This window comes from Rhyacophila brunnea, unplaced genomic scaffold (genome assembly GCF_057557595.1).
Source record: "Rhyacophila brunnea isolate RB1 unplaced genomic scaffold, BYU_Rbru_1.0 scaffold_16, whole genome shotgun sequence".
Taxonomy (NCBI): Eukaryota; Metazoa; Arthropoda; class Insecta; order Trichoptera; family Rhyacophilidae; genus Rhyacophila; species Rhyacophila brunnea.
This window is the reverse complement of record NW_028232816.1, coordinates 4,977,960-5,000,338: the sequence shown is the minus strand read 5'-3', so window position 1 is coordinate 5,000,338 and position 22,379 is coordinate 4,977,960. Positions and strand designations below refer to the sequence as shown.

General features: G+C 34.2%; 2 protein-coding genes across 3 annotated transcripts in view; both read left to right on the top strand.

Annotated features, from left to right (window-relative positions):
* The window catches only part of Eps-15 (Epidermal growth factor receptor pathway substrate 15), a 43,526-nt gene extending 22,649 nt beyond the window's left edge, over positions 1-20,877 (top strand). The window contains exons 10-17 of one of the 2 annotated variants that reach the window (XM_085943429.1): positions 3,353-3,505; positions 4,334-4,423; positions 8,846-9,043; positions 9,809-9,988; positions 10,587-10,748; positions 12,182-12,298; positions 13,189-13,395; positions 18,552-20,877. In XM_085943429.1, coding sequence (XP_085799555.1) covers positions 3,353-3,505; positions 4,334-4,423; positions 8,846-9,043; positions 9,809-9,988; positions 10,587-10,748; positions 12,182-12,298; positions 13,189-13,395; positions 18,552-19,424 — 1,980 coding nt within the window. In that variant the 3' untranslated portion in view covers positions 19,425-20,877. Of the gene's footprint in view, positions 1-3,346; positions 3,506-4,333; positions 4,424-8,845; positions 9,044-9,808; positions 9,989-10,586; positions 10,749-12,181; positions 12,299-13,188; positions 13,396-18,551 lie in introns of both variants that reach the window. The other variant, XM_085943428.1, reaches the window with a different exon arrangement.
* Positions 1-22,379, top strand: part of LOC147074236 (uncharacterized) — a 626,724-nt gene that overhangs the window by 167,013 nt on the left and 437,332 nt on the right. The gene's annotated exons all lie outside the window — the stretch shown is intronic.

The following is a 22,379-nucleotide window of genomic DNA, read 5'->3' as shown; positions in this document are numbered from 1 at the left end:
ATTAAAAGAACTGATCCCCAAATCATCATCGATCATTTGACTAGTTCAGTACAGTAACTAAGCTGAACAATACTTGTACTGGGCATGATTAACTTGGACCATTGCAACCATTTATTTTGCGAAAACCCTCAAGGCCAAAAAGGAGTCCGAGACTTCGATGAACTGATGGTATGTCAGTGCTGATGATGGTACATCAGTATTAAGAATTATCGCTTGGCAGCTGGGGTTAGTCTAGTTTCGAATCTAATACTCGACCTACCCTGCATTGCGGAGCCTAAATATGATGGCGATGTCATTGAAGATTTCATTTCTGGAAATTATCCTTATATTCGGGAGTACACCTACCCTGGACAGGATATTATGACAAGCATCCCTTCATTGACAAATAGTACATCTCTGGCAGGAAGCTTTGTATAACGTACATGTCGAAAGTTCGTTGATATCTCAGAAGTGTCATTTGTTTGAAATGCTTTCATCGTATGTGTATCGACCAAATGTTCAATACTCTTATTGCATAATACCTGCATCATATTATTATGTTATTAATTTATAGGAATTGGAGTCTTAGAGTTATGATTTTGAATAATAATACATTCACTACTCGTAAAGATGTGTAGATGTAGATACCTTGCATTGTGCCGTAACTATTTCGCTTTTTCTATTATAGACTTCTGCAATTTCTTTTATTTCATTTGACAAGTATTTTGAACGGCACGGCAATCCTTCTGGGAATACTAAAAGATGCATTGATTCTATAATACCATATTATTAAGGATATCTTTAATATTTTTGTCTCAATTCTCAAATAAATGTCTTACCTCTCAATGTACTGTAATCAGATTTGTCGCGGGTATAGGATGGCATTGCTCTATTTTGAAATTTAACATAGCAGAATCCCGTTTGATGCCTAATTCCAATCTCATCGCACGCACTGCATAACGTCCAAGGATGCCATCTTGTATATATTTCCAATTGGCGGCCTGGAATTCTTTGAATATTAACCTGATTCGATGTTTCAACAACTGTCTAAACAAAATAAAAAACTATGTAATCATAAATTAGAGAAAACAGTTAGAAGCATTAAATAACATGATATAAATCCCACGTCGAGCAAAAATTTTATTTATTTCAATGTGTGATTGATTTAAAGTAAGGACCTAATGAGTTTGGAGACCTTACAACCATTCCTTTTAAAAAAAAGCTAATGTACTGTTTCGTGGCAGATATGAATTCTTCCCGTGCTCAAGAAGTACGCGGGGCAGGGCTCTGACTCAAAACACAAATTTAAAAACACTTCAGTGTATTTGCCAAACCCAGAATTCGAACCTCGGAACCCACAACATTATAGGCCGTTGCATAAGCCGCTCGGTAGACAACTATTATTGTAGACGGTAACCGATAAATTATCAAAGTATTAGTTTCTATTAGTATTAACAGATGGCAATATATAATAAAATATATAGATAAAATCAACAAATTCATAATTATGTGACATATCATTGTCTTGCAATAACCCTTTTAAATCCAATTTACTATGGCTGGTTATCTGTGTCCGAGAATAGAGATCAAATCAAAAAGTTTGTCTTCTGTCACTTCATTTTTATTTATATTGTACTGTGAAATCTGGCCGCAGTTTTACTGTTTTTACATGAAGAAAGTCTGTTTAAGGTTTTTTGTATAATGTTTTGTACCATGAAAAGTGGTTCCTCATCATCGGTGATTTCCAGAAAGACAACAACACCGTCACTTCCGCCCTGCTTGCAATAATATATCGCTTCGTCTTCCTTTGACGCTTGGTAAATGTGCAAACTTCCATTTTCATGCAATACCATATTGCTTTGGTACTCCAATTCACTTGCATATTTGTCAGATACTCTCTATTGAAAAAAATGTGTTAACATAGGTTATCCCCAATTACTTCAACCATCATAATATTGTGATATGACAAAAATATCCTGAAGTTTGTAAGCCTTGGTATTTCTCTAGATCAGTGTTTTTCAACCTCCTAATGTGCTGCCGAATATAATTAAGTTTTAGCAATAAAGAGCATAATATGTAGTAACATAACATCAAACCTTCTAACATGACAACAATCAGCAAATATTCTTGAACCTGGGACCTACAAAGCTATAGGCCGACGCTTTAACTTACCGTTGTTTGGTAGCTAATTCACTCGCGTATTAGTTTAGCACAACGATTGATAGGCAAACTGGCCACCCTCGCGTTTCGCGTAACGTCAGGGATTGATTTGTTTCTGTGCAACTGATGCATTTGTCTTTTACAGATCACCGACAGCAGAATCTTGCACTTTTGTTTATTGCTATAGCAATTGATACTAGTGTTGAAATACTTTTTGACAAATGCGAGCGATAACAGTGTAAAGTTTGTACAAATGAATGCAAAACGATATGTCTTGCAGCTAATTTAATCATTAGTGTCAGTAACCTTTTTTTTAGCTCCACTTTAATTTATTTAAATTATGTACTATTTTCGATAACCTTTTTCACCAACCACATTGTGGTTCTGGTTTCCCTGGGATGTCGGCAAAATGAAAGACACGGAAGCATGATAGACTGTCCTTGGAAGGCAATTAAAGATAATGCTTTGCGTTCTCCCTCCCGTACTCCATTGTAGTAACTGTCATGAAGACACTGATAATATTTTTTCCATAAGAAATCTATTTTGGACCACGTTTCTTTGTTTGCTCCTGCAAAAACAATAATAGGTACATACAACCATTAGTAAAAAAGCTACCAAAAATTACCAGTAGAAGTTGTCCGCTGAGTGATAGCTAACATTTCTGATATCATTCAATACTTCGTATACTGTGATGAGATTAGTTTTATATTCAAACACCAGACGATTTATGATGGTACCTACATATAGATATAACAATATAATTATGTCACTGTATATGCCTATTCAATATTGACATGCAAACAATAAATTTCTATATGTATTATGTAAATAATATAGAAGTTACCATTTTATAATTCGATAACTAAACAGGCACTTACCTGGATATTCTAAAGCGTCATAATTTGTAGTATTATAAGGATTATTAAGATCTTTCTTCCCAAATTGATTAGATTCATCTCTCTGAAATCCATTTGACAAGCATGCAGAAAAAAGCAAAATCATCCAAATGTTCATGATGAGATTTAAAATTTAATAATATAGTACCTATATATTTTGATCTATTTTGTTTGTACAGTATGGTATTCTATATTTAAATTGTGTAAAAATAATGTTGCCAGTTTAACTTTACTGTACGAAAAACTGATTATTAAATTTTAAAAAATTGGACAATATTATGTAGTTGTTTGATGTCGGTTTATGTTGTTAGTTGCAGGAAATGTCACTGGGACCACAAGCTACTCCGGAGATGGAGGCGCTGGCGCGGGACATGGAGCAGCTGAGTAGGGAGAGGCTCTCCTTGGAGGCGGAGGTGTCCACCAAAGAGCAGAGCATACGCGTCAAGAACAGCGAGGCTAACTCGTTACAGGTATATCCGCCATTTAAGACATGCACGGTATAGATTTTTTACTTCAATGAGGTGCAAACCTCACCCTCACTCAGGATACACAGTAACAAAATTCAACCAATGAAAATCATGAGTACAAATTAGTATTGGGCTTATTGGATTGTTTCAAGGACGAGTTGAAGGAAAAGTGGTCTAGATCCAGAACAGTGCGCCGTTGTGTAAATAGAATGCGGTAATGGAAAAATTGCATGAATTAGGCTGTGAATTGCTTTCTCATCCACTATATTCCACGGACTCATCCCCGTGCAACATCTTAACACGAATTTAGAAAATATGACTCGCTGTGAAGAAATCTACTGCGCTGCGGTTGATGACTATTTTGCATAAAAATTGTTGGATTTAATAAATCTTACTTTTATTAAAATTCTTTTATTGCACATTCAATTTTTTTTTCCAAAAAGGTTTTTTCTAATGATTTCTCAGAAATGTTTTCAAATTATGTATTGTTGGATTTGTTTAGTTCAATAAAAGTAAACTTTTCAAACTATGTACTGTTGTTAAGAGGTTTTTTTTAGTGGTTAAATATTTCTATCGAACAGCTCCGCAACACACGGTTTTAATACCACCACTAAATTAAACTCTTCTGCATTGCAGGAAAGCCCTGTTACCAAAATATTCAGAATCATTGCTTTCACTGAATTCTTTAATATTTTCCAGTTGATTGCACTGTTTTGGTTTGATTTTATTTCTAATCAGAAAGTGCAACAAAGCTAATATTAATCATATACATACATATTGATTACGTAGGCTAGTTACTTATTGATAAATTATTCTTTTGTTTTTCAACAGAGCGAGCTCGACACATTAGCGGCAACACTAAAACAATTGGAAAATCAACGAGGAGAAGCGCAGAAACGATTAAATGATTTACAAGCACAGGTAGGTGTACATTTTAAATTATTAACTATTTCCATTCAATATAATTCACAAGATTTAAAAATGTAACATTCTATATAATATTGATCATACATAATTTGAAAACATCGTATAACCGTAGGATGCCTGTAGCTTAATTTGGTAAAGCACATTGGTGCGAATCCAGTGGTTACAGGTACAAGTCCCGTCGGGTGTCGTAATTTTTTTCTAGTGGGTATATATGCATGAGCTGTTTTCAAATTTTGTATGTTCAATATATTTATTTATTTGGGTTTCTCACATTTCATTTCATGAACGATTCCTTGGCACGTAGGTTATTTCTAGAAAAAATTCTGAATCAATTCAGGTGTGCTATGATCAGTCAAATTCAAATTTTACCTAGTTATGTTGCTTGCCTTTCGAGTTTTACTACCATTTGCTTCTACGTATCTCTGCGAGAGTGGATTTTCAACGCTTCTTCATTTGAAAACCAAAACAAGAAACAGATTAAATGTTGAGGATGTTGGCATTAACGAAAACTCAAATGTGAATTTTGAAGCAAGTTACAATTTTAACCATTGCATTAAATATGTCTTAAGTTAACATTATATTGGATTATATTACATATACTGAATAAGGCTTTTTGCAATCTATCAGGGTCGCGGGTTACATGCTTCTATAAAATGGGATCACAACTCGAAATAAATTAGGAATGTGTGTTCTAAAGGTTCGGTTCCATTGAAGAAAAAAATAAACCCGAATGTCTCAAGTAATAAAGTTTATGATGATTTGTTCATTGCTTTATTGACAGTGTTGAGATCAGACCGATTCGCCACTCCAATTCAGGGGTCTCAAGATTTGGAATCAAAGATTCCATTTCTAAAATAAATAAATAAATGGTTCACAGTGTTCGATTCTGATTCTGCCTCTGGCAATTGATCAAAACAGCCTTCTTTTGTAAAACCATTTTCTCAATAAAAACACATGAAAATCTATTATGTAGGTCATTCTTAAACACTTTACACCCGTCTTTATTGACAACGTTAGATAACCTCATAAGTACTTACATTGTTTGTGTGTGCTGCAAAAAATTAGATCGTCAACTAGCAATAATTCTATACGACTTAAACGAAAGTAAAATTTAAAAGGTTATGACCCTAGTCTCGTGATGACAGCATAGAGTAAGTCTATTGTCATTCATATTCGTTTGTGTACGTCAATTTGTTTCCATGTGTGCGTAGTTGATAATTAAGTATGTGACATGCCAGTTTTAATAACACACTGCATTGAGTTTATGCATATAAGTGAACAATTCAAAGGAAAGTTAACAGTTGTAACATTTATTTAAACGTGTAAAACGGAAGTAAACTTCACTGTGTTGTTGCAAGTTGTGTCAGTGGATATATCGGTACATATATTATATTTGAATCAATTTCATATTTCATTTGTGTTGATTTATTCTCACTGTATTCTTTTTACTGCTTATGTTACATTATAATGTACCTGCAAGGTTTATTTTAAAGACAATACCAAGTTATTTAACGAAATTCAGCACAGTCATAAATATAAACATAAGGAGAATGAAATCGGATTAAGTATGTATTGAACAATTGGCTTGTATATATTATGAAATTCAAATTAAGGTTACTAAAACTAATGATAAAATTGGCTGCAAATCATTTCACACTCTTGGTGGCTGAGTTGATAGAACAACTGTTTATGAAGCTGGGTTCGATCCCGCGGTTGGGCAAAAATATCCAGATCGTTTTTCAATGTGTTTTTGATCCAGTGCAAAAACCTAATGGGTTTGGCAAATGGCTAACAACCATTACTCATAAAAAATCTGTTAACATAACCTAGATAAAGATATGTCCCGCTTAGAAACGGAGCAAAAAAGGTAATTACTTTTTTTACATTTTGCATTGAAAATTGTTTGGAACTTCACACTATTATTCACCCAATTGCATACATTTCTAAATATGATAGTATTGCCAAAATAATCCCTGAAACTTGAATATATTGACATTTAACCCTTAGACTGCGTATGGCATGTAAACATGCCATAGACTTTATCTCGTATTTTTGACCAAACTAGAAGAGACACTTGTGGATAATATGCTTTAAAAATTAGTTCAAACCTTTAGGTAGACATATCAGGCAACAGATCATAAAAATGTCAAGTAAAACACAAGGAAATATATTTTTGAAAAGAACACTCGTTATTCAGTCGTTTGAATCGCGCGCCATTGCGAAGACGGGTGTACTAGTTGCGTCACCAGGGTTATCAAAACAAAACATTGGTCATGCATCGAAAAGTGTGCATCGATAATATTTTTATTTACCTTTTAATTAATTATTATGATTACGTTAGTGTTATGTATTTTTTCTTAGTGATTTGTGATCTCGATAGAAACATTTTGAAGATTTGTTTTTAGTATTTTTTGTCATTATAAATATAAGTGAAATAATTATTTCACCCACCAAAATGTCACTACCACATAATATTATCGAAGAAATAATGCTGGAAAATATTTTATCGATGCACAGCTCTCCAGTAAATATGTTTGGCTTTGTTCATTGTTCCATATTTGATATTTACATTATTATAATGGGTAATAATTTTTATTGTTTATGTGCCACGAAACTGTGTTAGCTCTGTTCACATGCTCATATTATGCCTGGCGATTATTCGACAGGCCCTTTGTACAATGAAAAAGCCGACGGCGCCTCATAAATTATATTATAATAAAATAATAATATTTTAGCAGTGCGGTAATTATTTTTAGTGTTTTATTCTCCAAAACATCCTAATGAATAAGTGGATGACATTATTTTATGGCGACGAAAATAAATATAGCTTCAGAATTTGAAACGGTAATAAAATTTGAGTTTACGACTTACTAAATGCGATAAGCGATAACCCACTGATTATTCCACAAGTGATTTAGTAATATATCTGTCATAGACCGTAACCAACTACGGCAGCATGTACTCAACACAGCCCTGTGTATGACAAATACAAACGCGGCGTATTTGCTCGGTAGTATGTGTTGAAACCGTCTATGTGAAGAGTGGACGGCCGCCATTTTGAACGCGCGGTCAAAGCTTGGATATTTTTTAGCGTCTTCACTTTCTTCGATTTATTTTAGTGAGAATGTAACGAATATAGTTTATTTCTTGGTGCATTTGGAATAACTGATATATAGTTCATCTAGTAATCTATTTTTTAATTTTGGAATCGATCTGTTTTAGCTGTAGTGACCGTTTTAACAGATCACTTGACTGAAAATAAATTCCCGCGAAAATGGCTCGCAGCGAAAGGGTTAATGACATAATAATCACTACATAAATGTACATTAACAATTTTCATGATCCATGTAAGACTTGTATTGGAAAGGACAGAATGGGCCAATTATTGTACATCCACCATCCACAGAATAGATTAATAACATAGAAATGTGAAACCCAGCCGCCATAGACCAAGACTTTGAAGGCACATTAAGTTTACTACTTAATGAGTCAGGCCATGAAATGTAAAAAATACCAAACCCGCGCAATGTCCTCAAATATTACCAATATTGAATGTGTGGTTCGTTTACGTGACAAACTTTATTGCATGTTATGATACAGATGAAATTATTGAAAATAACATATTTTTAACTTGTTTTTAAGTTTATTCCATATTTCTCCACACTCGCAAATTGTACCTTCTTACAGACATATCAGGTAACACGCTTTTCTTATTTTTGTGTTCCCTGGAACCATCATTTAGATTATTTAGATCACAGGTTCTCAAACTTATTTCGACCACCGCCCACTTTGAGATTTAAAAAAAAACTATTGCCCCCCATATTTTTTAACTTACCTTTTTACATTACCATCATTCTGTTGCGTATCTTAAAAACAGTTATTGCAGATATAAAATCACAGACAATTTTATTTAGTTAACTTAACCATGGACTACGTACATGAAATATAAAGCTGCATACACATTATTACATGCTTAAGCGACTCTAATTTAACCGTCTATACGGGACTCCAAGCATTCGAGTAGTAAATAGCATCTCAAGTGGTGTCATGTCTAGATTCCGCCGGAGTTTTATAAATAGCTTTGTCTGCCGTCGCCCCTCTAGATATCCTTAACGCCCCCTAATTTTCTTTGAGTTTTCACTGCCCCCCTGAAAGCCTCCAGCGCCCACAAAGGGGCGTTATCGCCCACTTTGAGAAAGACTGATTTAGATGAACAATCACAATGCGTATGCCATACATTCATAACACTGAAATTTCAAAACAGTAGCCAAAGATAGAAAAAACAGCTGTTATAGCCTCCGTAATTTATTTTATGCTACATACTAAAAAGTTGCGGAATCATCCTTCCTTGGTTTCAATATTATAATTCCAATGTTAACCGTTGCCCTTCGTATTCAATCTAATAACGGGTTTCAGGTGGAGAAGTTAAGGGTGCAGGCGGGCAGTCAGGAGACCCTGGTGCGGGGGGCAGAGGGGGAGGCTGCGTCGCGGCGGGAGGCAGCGCAGGGGCTTCGCAAGCAGGAGCAGCAGCTTGCCGAACAGCTGACGCAGCACAACACTGCGGTAGACAGGCTCAACGAACAGCTGCAGAGATCTGTCCTCGCCATCAGTCAGGTACACCTATGCTACAATCGCCAAGACTCGTCACCTAACAATCATGACAAGGTTTTAATAATATAGTATCCATGTGCCACAAACCATGGGCCTGGTTCAATCCACTACTGAACACACATTGCATTAACAGCAGAACTTAGCTCCAATCCGGTGACCTATAGGTCTTCGGATGACTAGGTGCATAACGATTGTTTCGTATTCGTTACCTCATTGAGAAAATATTTATATTTTATGTCTTTTTCCAAATCAACGTGATAACTGTCAATATCAACAATATTTTAAATTATATATAAGTTATTTTTATTAATTTTATGAAAATACTAGGCGGTAATTAGAGTTAAATCTTGTATGAAAATTAATGATACCATCTAGTGGATAATTATCAAAGCTGACTGTCAAGCTTATGTACTTTAATTTGCTTGAAAATTATTTTGTATAAAACTGTTGGGCCATGAGTAATTTAACTTCAGAAGATTAGAAAGCCAATCAACAATATGATACATACAATGAAAGTACAATTTGTTTGTTTATTAATAATTTTATTAAACCTGTTGTCAATTGTATATTGCAAATTGAATGGACTTACAACCACTCTTGCGATGTATATTGCTTAAATAGATTCACCTACCATATTATAATACATCATCATCAGCCGGGGTCGTCCCATTGCTGGGTGAAGGCTTCCCCTGGCTCCTAGTAATTCACTGCACCGTACATACAAGATGAGAAAATCAACACCAATTACAAAATCAATTGATATTGCAGGCAAATGTGAAGCTGACTCACTTAGAAGAACAGGAGCAACAAGCCATGGCAGCAGAGGAGGCCATCCGGAAAGCCCTGGACGGAGGGCCAGCGCCCTCTCACCACTACCTCTCCTTGGAGCCGCCTCTGTCTCCTGCCGGTCTCGCCCGCCTCGTGCAGGGCACCACGCCTAATAACTTGGTAAGCAATAGATAATCCGCTGGTTATTTCATTTTCACCCACTTCTATTTATTTTAAATGCTAATTGTCACATAATAACTTTTAGTTCAATATTTTTAAGATTTAAGAATGCGGCATTCTTCATCGATACACATACCAATTGGAAAATTCCTCGAAAAGTAACTTTTGTTCCTCCAGGTTTCCATTATCAGACTGAATGAAAAGGGAGACTTGGCTAAATAATAATATAAGGTCTTCGAAATTATATATTTTCAATAATAAATAATGTGACATTCTTTTATGTTGAGTATTTTCGTAAGAGTAAAAATGTGAGTTAGAGTCACACTATATTCTCAGTATTTTCACTTACATTTCATAGCCCTTGGGCAACAGAGCTGTCTGTTTTTTTTTATATTGGTAAAGAGAAATATTGAAAGACTTCACAACGTGAAGGCTTATCCTATCACTTAGTGTCAAATGCGTCTGAATGCAATGTCCTTCACCAGCTAATTCGTAACAATATTCTCTATGCTTAGCTTGTCAGGACTTCAGAGATTTCCAGCATAGGCCCGTGAACATAATGAATATTTTATTATTTTTTATCTTCTTTTTGTACCAGGATAACAAATCGCCTATGGGAGGAGATGCTTTCGGAAGTATGAACGGGCCGGGTGCCACAAAAGACGGCTTCGGCTCCGACCCGTTCAAAGACGATCCCTTTGCCAGCAAATCCAGCGGTGCAAGTGATCCCTTCACAGCCACCTTCCCAACGAACAAATCGGTGAGACTTTGAATTATTTAGTAGTTATCAGTGGCTATTTAAATGATGTAGTTTAGCCATGAATTATGAAATATACCTTTCTTCTCATATTTGAAATAATTATGTATCAATGTACTTATATTAAAATTTCATTATGAGAATGGAGGGAATTGTATTTAATACATATATTAAATACTTAATGTTTTAATGAAAGCAAATAATATATAAGTACCTATTTAATAATTATATCTAATTATATGTCATTATCAGGTTTGAATAGTGACATCTAGCGAGCTCTTTTATTTCACTTGGGGTTATTTGAATCGCTCCCCAGTGTGTGTATACTAATACTAATGAATTCAAATCCTTAAGAGATGAGGACGAGACGACCCTGATCGGCGAGAAAAAATACACTCCATAGTTTTCTTAATTTGTATATTTATATGTGTTACTACATAATGGCGCGTATTTAATTTGATTGTTAATTTTTTTACCATGTAATCATTATGTTATTTTATTAGGTAATTTACAACAGTTATTGTTTATCTTTATTAATTATTTATAACAAATACCTCTATGTAATAGTGACGATTTTAGTGTGTAAAAAATAATTTTGTTAATTTCATCACATTATACGTAGGTATGTTATGATCCTTTATAATAATATCATATACATATTTTTGGCACGGTACGGATGTGGGGATGGTCCATACGAACCCCGAAGGCAGAGCCGCTGGTAGTTATAGATAGAAATATAATCTCACGGTCACTACGTATTAAACTTGCCAAACAGAGAATCCTTTGATCTCACGGATTATTTAGGAAACACATTATTATGAAGCCATTACTTAAAATTTAGTACGTTTGTAATAAACATTATATCATATTATTATTTTATGTTATTGCCACACTCGTAAATGTGTCAATGAATCAGATATTATATGTTATATGTATATATCGTCACTGTTCTGGCAGAAGACACTAATTCGAAACAGTGACATATTGAGTTAGTTATACCAAAATGCTCCTTATTTCAAACTTTACCGTCTGGAAACCTTCTTAATAAATAAACAGTCTTTATTTTAAAGTCATCCTTTTTACGATTACTTAATAAACTGACATGATAGACCATTTCAAACATTTTAACAACTTCAAAGTCAAATTACTCAAAACTAGTATTCTCCAGTTAGTGTGTTCTGCCAGAACAGAGACGATATTATACAAGTATTGATTATATTATATAATTATTATTTTTCTATATAAAAGGAGCCTAAATATATTGCAAACAGTAGTATGTTACAGATACAGGTCGCTATCTTGTTTATAACTGCCAGCTTTCAATACGCCAAGCCAACGTAAAGAATATTAACTTTTCTATGACTTTAATCACACTAAAAATATTCTGGAATTATCAAATTATTGGTCTAAATACATATGAAAATTTGTTTCCACAGGACGGTTTCGCAGCTGATCCATTTGCGAGTAATAGTTTTAGAGGAGGTTCCACCCCAGATCCCTTCGGGGGAAATGCATTTGAAGGCTCACAAGACAATAAATCTAAAACAGAGGAGGCAAGTATAATATTATTTCATATCCTTGTTCTATGTTGTCACTCGAATTCACAGATGTGTGTACTAGTCCTTACCGTCCACTTACGGAAATAGTTAATGCACTATAATATAGTTGCGTGACATAAAGAGTGCAATACTGCGCTCTGTCTATATAGATCAGGGGTAGTTAAGTTATCAGTAGTTTCATGGTGGGCGGTAGGGGTTTTAAAAACATTTTCAGATATCCAGTATTTAGTTTCGCAGCATCAGCCTCAGGAATCTCATTAATAATTTAATTAATTAAATGTAATTTCCTCAGACTTCATGCTTCTATGTATGCAAAGTGTAAATAAAAAGATAGATTTACCTACAGTAAGTTGTTTTATAAAGATTTATTCTGCCATTAGCAAAAGTCTGACATAATGTATTTGGTAAGTAATTATAATTATATGCTTTAACTTTCTGTAACTCTACTTTATAAATTTTATAAAGTAAAGTTACTTTCCTACTTTATGAATCACCATTACTCTGATGGAACCGGTGGGCGGTTAGAAAATCTTACTACTAACAGAGATACAAAAGTGGCCGGTAGGTATAAAAAGGTTGACTACCTCTGATATAGATCAATGAAAGCGAAATACTAGTTGTTTAAAATATGTCTCCAAAGAATTCTGCGGTTCTTTGGTCACATAGCCAAAAGAGAACACAATAATTTTTAAACACTCTTCGCCAGCGGTAACATCAAAGGCCGACAAGTAAAAATGAGGTTACCTACACGATGGTCCTACTAATTTAAGGATTCCACTGGCATTTAGAAACTTTCAGCTATGTACACATATTTTATTTATTATGCAGAGATCGCTGGCGGACATTTGAATGTTTTCATTTTTCAATCTTATCATTTGCTGCAGAGCAAAGACAAGGATCCGTTTGGGTGCGATCCGTTTGCCATCCTACATGCCCCGACGCGAGACGGTTCGTCGCCGACGCCCTCTCTCCCGCCTAAGAAGCACAAGCAGCCTCCGCCGCGCCCCGCGCCCCCCAGACCGCACCAGCCGCAACCTCAGACTCAGACACATGCCTTCCCCACCGACTTCTCTTCCTTCAACAACAATAAGGTACCATTACCATTATGTTACTACCCCATTGCCCTCTCATAGTTAAGCTATCTTAATCTATCTGTCTAACTATGCAATGTCCAATCAACTATAGTAAATCTCATTATTGATGATTGAAGTGAAACTTTTTTACGTGGTACAGATAAATCAACGAGAAAGCATCACAACTGACCCAATAAACAAACAAACTTTGTCGTGTAGGCTCAAACCACCAACTTTTTGATCTAAAGTCAAACACTACCACTGAGCTATATCTCCAGGATCAGATTACGAGAATATCTCCTGTTTAACTTTAGTATGTGTTATTTAATACGAAAACGTTAAAGAAACACTGCCGGTCGCTATAATTTAAAAGTTTCACTTCTGTCACGTTTCCTTGTGATACAGCTATTTTTTATGACAGTAATACTTTTTCTTCTCACCATAATATGAACTGATTTTCCATAGTTGATTCTTCATTCATGGCCATACTTAGTTGTAATTTAACTGTATACAGCTTATTTCTACGGTCAATGGGCAATTAAAATAACAATTCTATGGCCGGGCTGTAAAACTACATTCAATTTCATTTGTTTTTATTTTATTACTGATTTAATAAGCCATCAGATCTCAAAGAAAATTAACGTAACATAATTACATAAGTTCGACTAGGATGACTTATATTTTCAGTCACCGGTTGACAATTGGTTGCATATGCATTCAATTTGTGATTGTGTTAACATTGTTTTTGCTGTGTTCTCAAAAAACGCTTCGTTTTTTGTGGCCATAGAATTGATAGTAGATAAAAATATTTCCTTCTAGATTGACTTGATTTATGTATCATTACTTTAATTATCCTAACATGACATACAATTTAAAAATGATGCTGAAATTGGCTGTATACATACTTTTTTGTTAGTTTTTTAATTCAGAATTTCTGGTATAGGAAGACTGCATCCAAAAAATACAAATTTTTATAATAGAATTAGTTTTAGAGAACCCTTTCGACAATACATCCAAATAACTGTCTAAACAAAAATCGTAGAAGTGTATCTATTATAAATACAACTTTGAAATAGATAGCTCATCAATTTTTGTCTATTGCATGATATGCCTAAACGATTTTCTTCATATCTTATTTTTGAGTAATAATTTATAAATTATATTTTTTCGGAGCTTTTGAAGTATGATTTTTAATTATTGTATAAATGTTTAAATAATATAATATTTAGCCATAGTCTGTATCGATGGCGAAGACTCAATACTGAACGATTATTTAAAGTTTACCCTTTTATAATAATTGTTTACCACTGTTGAATATGGTCTTGGCCGCTGGTATAATATAGAAATGAGAGGAATTTTTATTTTTGTTTCAAATGAAATTGGGTAGGTACCATAGTATGTATATTTCTAAAATAAATTCATTGTTTTGTTATTGGTGAATAAGTACTTGTTAAATTAAATTTGAGTTTAGTAATTGACAGAAATGTATTTTAGTATCTACTCAAAATGTGAAAAATATGAACCATAACAGAGAAAACATTTTACCAATCTCAAATAATGTATTATTATTTTATATCGTAATAGTTTACCCCTAATTGCAAGGCTAATGGATCTAAGGATACATCTGCCAAATATGATCTGTAAAGATTTGTGTGTCTTAAATACGTTCCGAATTGGTGCAATGTTGACCTTAATTTATTGAATTCTCTCAAAATATCTGTCATAACTCTGACCAATTGATTACTTACTACATACTTGCCACAAACCAAAATAAAATTACAATATTATTATGTTAATAAAAATAGTCTATGGTTCATATGTTTCACATTGTTATCCAAATTTGGTATTAAGAATTTTCTCTTTGTTAAATAATATGGGTCACGTAAATTTAATTTCAAATTTCTCCATAGCCTTAAAAAACAGTTCACCATCTGAAATATGACCTCAAACAATAATTTATTGTAGTTTGGTTTTGGATCTGAATCCTGACTGATCAATATTATTTCAATTAATATGTGTATTTAAATAAATTGATAGCATGAATATCTGTGATGTTTTCCTCTACAACACTTACGGTTATATAGAGATTTGGAATTGAAATTAAAATGACTCGATCGTTATACGCAAGGTATTTTTAAGTTTATTTGAAATGTTGATATTATGTTTAATTTGATTTACTAATTATTTTCTTTTAATTTTTTTATTTAGGGATTTTACATCTACATACTATCCATGAGCATTTTCAAAATTATCTCAAAGGGAAATTTTCAATATTTTTGCTTAATATATTATTTATTTTTATCTATTATCAAGCGTCCTTAAAAACTGAGTATAGATTCCTTTAATGCGATTTATTTTATAAAATCTTTTGGGTTTCATTCATCCCTACGTAGGTAAGTGTGCTAATGTATTAATTGGAATGGGAATTAGTACGGAATGTTACATAGACGCGTTCCCATTCCAAGTATCACATAAGCCCACTTATTTACATAAGTATGACTATGCAATGTGGCCCTAAAACACTATATTTAGAATATATTTTAAAGATATCGTAGACTGCATCTACAATACATTAAAGTATAATGAGAATGAATAATAAAAAAAAAAACTTAGATTTCGTACAGTAAATATAATATATTTACTAAAACTGTCAGATCGCTGCCTCAGTACAAGAGCACACTATTATTTTTAATTTTGTGCACACGGTGTACTTATGCAATACTGCACTAAGTGCCATTGGTGTAGTACTGATTTTTTAAATGAATGCATGCATAAGTATGAATAAAATTTATGCGAGTTAAAAGTCTATATTTTGTCAGATGGTGTGCTCTTGCGCTGAGAACAGTAATATTATAGTGAAAAAAAATATTATTCCGAGATGACACGGCTGACAGTTCATGTACTTTTTTTTAAATGTTACATATTTATTGTGTATAAGCATTTATGTACTTGTTTACTTGTAATTTCCGGTCTTGTGTTCATGCTAGCAGAAAAAGTAAAACTAGGTATGCATGACATTATTCCCCTTTCTTATTGTGTTCCTACACCTTTCACCCTACTTAATTTTTTTTTTTCACAAGTATTCACATATTTTAGACACCTTACTTTGTAATTCATTTTAATAATCTCAATTAAATATGTATGATTAATGCTTTAGGTGTAGTTTTCTTATGAAGTACTTTCAAAGGATTCTTGTCTCACTCTGAACTGGCCATTCATTGAGTGTTTTTGATATTTGGACATATAACATATACTTGAATATCAACAGTTTTACCCATTTCGTTTGGTTGTGTTCCAATTTCACCGTTGCTATGTGTATATAGATGTATACAACTTGTGCCAATTTCAAGTAGAAAGATATGTAATAAAAAAAAAACCACAAATACTACTACCAGCATAATATTATTTATGTAACTTGGGGCCAAGGTATACGGCGCCATAAGTTGTAGCATTTAGTGTCGCCAGTGATTGGTATATTTACACATTAACATTGGTAAGAATCGATTTTGAATTAGATTACAACACGCACAGATTCAACACTAATATATTTCATAAAATGGTTTTTTTACATTTACATGTTTATTACAAATTCCAAAGTTTGTAATTGATTTTATTACTCAAATTTATTCCGTAATCTAGTAATCTGTTTTTCCTTGTGTTGTACATATTATATTATGTTAATTTCTCTGCATGACATGTATCGTGATTGTAAAAACATTTTTACATACAAAATTTTTATTATTACAAATGTAGCTATGTAATAATATTAATATAATGAAAATCTTTACAATCACGTTGCTACATAATGTTGATATCTAGACCTAGTTGTATGAATTCAACTATCAATAAACACGAACATTCAAAGATAACATATTATTATGAGTACCTACTTTAGTTACTTAACCCATTGAAGACAGATTAAAATGGGAAAAATTTTGGACCAAAACAGATTTAATTTTGTAGTAAATTTTACAAGAGTTTACTAAAACAGCTACAACTTTTATATTATATGATTAATTTAATATTTATTTAAAACTTGTGTAAGTATTGAAACAATTCATCTTTTTAAATATGTAGGTAAATTTGTTCAAGAAATATCTAAATGTAAAAAATAAAACATTTTTACCAAGGACAAGCGGCGTCAAATTGTCCAGAATCACCTGGCCAACAGCGGTGGCAAATTGGCGCCAATTGTCTCCAATGGGTTAAGCATTTCATTGAATGTATACATCTAGAAAAAAACTTGCACCGAGTGAAGTCAAATACAGATCCGTTGCTCAACAGGCAAGCGCTTTAATTATTAAGCTGCTATTAATATTATAGCAGCTTAATATTCAATAAAAAAATGCTACTAAAAGACATCATTCAAGACTAAATTCATTGAATGTTTAATAGAATATTCATGATTATCTGTAGCTTTATGTGAGCATTGCTTTTTTTTATAATTTTTTTCAGATCTTTATTATTTACCCCCTCCCTTATCGTTATTTGTTTTATTTTTATTTGTTTGATTGATTTAGGTTATCCCTGTTGGCTGGCACCGCACACATCTACTAAATATTGTTTAATATTTTATGCATATGCAAGTATGGCTGCATTGTTTTATTTTACTAGCTGTTTGAATATTGTTTCTAGTTTTTATTTCGTTTGGAGCAAAACGTTTTGTTTTTATCTTATTCTTGTAAATAGATAATCTTTTACACCCGATTTTAATTTTATCTGTAGAAATGTTTAAATAATACTATTGTCGCATTATTTTTTTTATAAAATGAGATGCCTTTTATACTGCCTCTGTACCAGTATAAATTTATTTTATTAAAATATCAACATTGCTTTTATAATGTTTGAAGTATGTAAGTATTTAAATATTTTTCTAAAAATCTACACGAATTTGTTAATTGGTTATTACTTACTTCTCGGAATGTTCAATACCTACTTTAATTAAACGTTTGATAATAATTGAAACAGGATTAAATCATTTTTAATATGTGTTATGAAAAAAAGGCTAGAAACTCAAACATGCTCTAACGGCGAAACATCGCCCTTTCTCTCTGATCTTTTGCAGCTTTAAAGGGAGGGGGACACAGAGCGAGAGGCGACCCGGAGCCGCCGCCCGGCCCGACTAAATTAATTATCACCCGCTTAACAATAAAAAACCTACCTTCCGTGTTCAGCCGACCGGCAAGAGCGGGGCGGGCCCCCGTAAGCCCGACGTGGACGACTTCACCGAGGACCCCTTCCGGGACTATCGCTACGAGGACCCCTTCAATCTGGAGGACCCTTTCGCCGACGCGGCCGACGGCGTCAAGCTTGAGGTCAGAACGAGCCGTGAGAGTAAAACTGTCGTCAATAACAACACTTTTTCCGCATTCGAAACTGACGATTTTTTCTCCGCCTCTTCCGGGATGAAAGCTTTCGAAAAAAATAACAATACTCCCGGAAGACAGTCTGCGCCTCTGCCGTCGGCTGATCCCTTCGCCGGAAGCGGCCGCACTTCCGCTCCCATTGCCAATAATAACAACCAATCGTGGGCCGCCTGGGGAGGCGGGAGCGCCGGAAACGCCACTAGTTGGGGGGACGGCAGCGACGACTGGGCTACGAGCAACGACTCCAGCTGGGGCAGCCCCGCTCCCGTTATAAATAATAATAATAACAACAACACTTCGACCGTCTCGGCGTCGTCCGAACGCTTCTCCACCAATACATGGAGCGTCGGCAAAACTAAATCCGGCTCCAAAGCGGCCAAGGAGCAGGAGAAGAAGGAGAAGCCTCCAAAAGAAAAGTCTCCCAAGCCCGGCGGCAGATACGCCAGGACCCTCAGTCAGGCCGTCTCGTGGGGCAGTCTCGGGCGGCACAAAAATAAATCCGGCAGTAATCTCTCCGTTCCGCCTCCCGCCTCGACTCCGTCGGCCCTGCCCTCGGAAGAGAGGCAGCTCGCGTGGGCGGCCGCCGAAGGCAAAAGGCTCGAGGAGGAGAGGAGGGAGCGCCGGGAAAGAGAAGAGAGGGAATTGCAGATCGCCATGGCGCTCAGCATTGGGAATCAGTGAGAGAATATTTACCTCTAGAAATAAACTCCACTCGCGTCAGTCTCCCCGCTCCCTTTCGGAGAGGGAAGTTCCCTGACTCCTTTCTCTGTTTGCATTTTTATAAAATGTAATAATGCCTAGTCTCGTTGCTTAAATCCTGTAAGGGAATCGAAGAAGCGCGGCATTTCGAGGCCGCCAAGCGAACTTGCAAATGATTATTGTGATATGTTGCTTCGGTCCGCTTTTTGCGTTTCTTGAGTCATTCGATGAACATTCCGTTTCTTTTTAAGATAGACTCATAGAAAAGTTGCGCTTTATTCTCTATGGATATTTTATCCGTCTTCTGATGATAATGTCTAAGACTTTAACTTTATATGTAGTATCTACTGACAGAGTAGACTCCCTCAAATGATCTTAGCTTAGATCAGTGGTAAACTCAGCCATTACGGCACAACAAAAGACAATGATATCGATCCTTGCAAATGAAATAATATATTTTACCATTGACTCATTTACAAGACAGTACCAGTAATATACCTATTAATAAGAATGTTTTCTTAACATCGTAATAATTAACAATGATGCTTTTATAATCAATTAATATAATGCTGTAACATACACAGTTTGCTGACCACAAGTTTAAATATGTTCAATATCAAACCCCGTTTGTTGACATAACGGTACAAAATTTTGCACGTATTTTCTGTGAAGTTATAGCCGATTCAAAACCGAGGATGCGATCTGAATTCCCTTTCTTCTCCTTCGTCAGGCCGGTTTCCGCGCTGTCATATCCTGCATTTCCCGTGCAATCAGGCCTACCAACGATGCAAATAAGGATATCTATAATACGTGTACAAACACTGAATTGATTCGTAATTAATACATCTGAGCTGTTACCAAAGATGCATAACTTATATATTTTAAAAAAATACATATTACGGTAACGCCATCGAGAAGCACCGAACGATGACTGGAATATAATCCAATATGGCAGACAACATCGCGAATTGACTCTCTTATTACTGGGTTGTCACGAATATGTACCGTAATTACATAACTGAATAAACCCTAACTATTAACTGCCGTAAACTGATTGTTTCGTTCAGAAATTGGTTACTGTTCTTATCTGTTTAACGCTGTAAATTTCCACTAACAAGAAGTTCATAGCTCGACCTGTTGCAAAATGGTTTCCCACTATTATACTGTCATATTATATGATATAGCAACATATGTATTTGTTCTTCAAACACTAAAAACAATAATAAACTTAATACAAGATGTATAATTTATAATCGTACATTTATATAATCGATTCGACTCAAATTGATTACTGGTGCATTTTTTATTTGTTCGATGCTCAGCGCCTCAATTGATCTTTTCGGTTGATTTCTTATACAAAAACATTGCCATTTCGGATTGTATTACATTGCATTGTTCAGTTATTTTCGGGAATGTCGCCGTAAATATGATTTCCAAAAATGCTTATGAGATGTTTGCCCCTGTTTTTTGTAACAATTTGAAAATGAATAAAATTAATATAACATATATTATAATAAAATTAATAACAATAATCGTAGCGGTCACAAATAAGGTATACTCGGTATGTTTATTAAAATGATGTATCCGTTATTAATGATTTTGCAAAAGTTAAATATGTACCTACTACTCTCACAGTATTAAGAGAAGTGAGCTGGCAATGCACGCGTTAAGTGTGACCCCTTTCCCCTCTGTCGGTGTTCGGATCCCTTTGTAAATACTGCGGTAACTGCAGAGATTCGCCTTTCGAATTGTCTCTACTTCCGTTTCAAATGTGTCTTGTGTCAGGTCTTTCTATCCGAGCTGTCTCGGCCATTTCTTACACTGTACGTCATACAAGGTAATGACAAATAATGATTTGAATTTTGTCCAATTTAAGACTATGATACTGTTCGAATTTGTATATTTCTGCCAGCCAATGCATACCAATTTCAATAAAGCTATCGGTCTGTAATAGTCAATAAAAAAATATTTATTCCTCTTATGTCACTTATGAAGAGATCAGAATTATTTACATTTATGCATCATCTATTATCCTAAATACTAGTCAATTTTAGAAAGTGCATGAAATTAAATATCTAGTATCATCTTCATTTTTATACTTGGCGTATGAGATGGTGAATAATTTAAAAAAAGACCACAGTTTTTTGTGATTGTGCCATACATGATATTAAATCTATTGTTGGCAATAAATGTGTATATTTACAATCTTTGATCAATTTATGATAAGTGCAAAATTTATATTTTTCGTTTGAATAGTTTAAAACTGTAATGGTAAATTATATAACACTTACCATCGAATACTATTATTATTTCAATTGATTGGCTTGCCCAAATTGAATAGTATCTCGAAATCATCAACTTTGAACTTATCATAATTTGATCTAATAATATACTGTCATTGTATAAAAAAAAAATAGGATTGAACTCGGCACACTGAGCTCAGATACAAATTGCCAGTTGAGTAGCCAAAATTCAGACAGCTCACTCTATAAAATATTCCACTCCTTTTGCTTGTTGCTGAATCAGGATCTAACAGGATTGTTTAATGACCAAGTCTTATAATAATTTGCAAGGTTTGTTACTCTCTAGAAAATAATCTTAGCTACTACAGATGTATTCAAATATGGTTTCTGTTCGTTGACAATGCGCTTGCGTATTATTACTCCACGGAGGGAATTAGATATTCTAAATAATGTGGAATAAAAATAACCTCAAGCCGGTTTCCGGCGTAATTATTTTTGATTTTATCTACGAATTCTTTGTTATAAATACGAATTGTAAGGCTTAGATACTTCCCATAAATTTTGCAAGAAAACCCGACTAAAGTTAAAGTTACCAGATGTTTTTTACCGAGACTTTTCAAACAGTCCTCGGAATAGATAATAGGCGATAATTTTCATGCTAACGTTAAGTTTACAACTCGCTGCTGACAGTCGT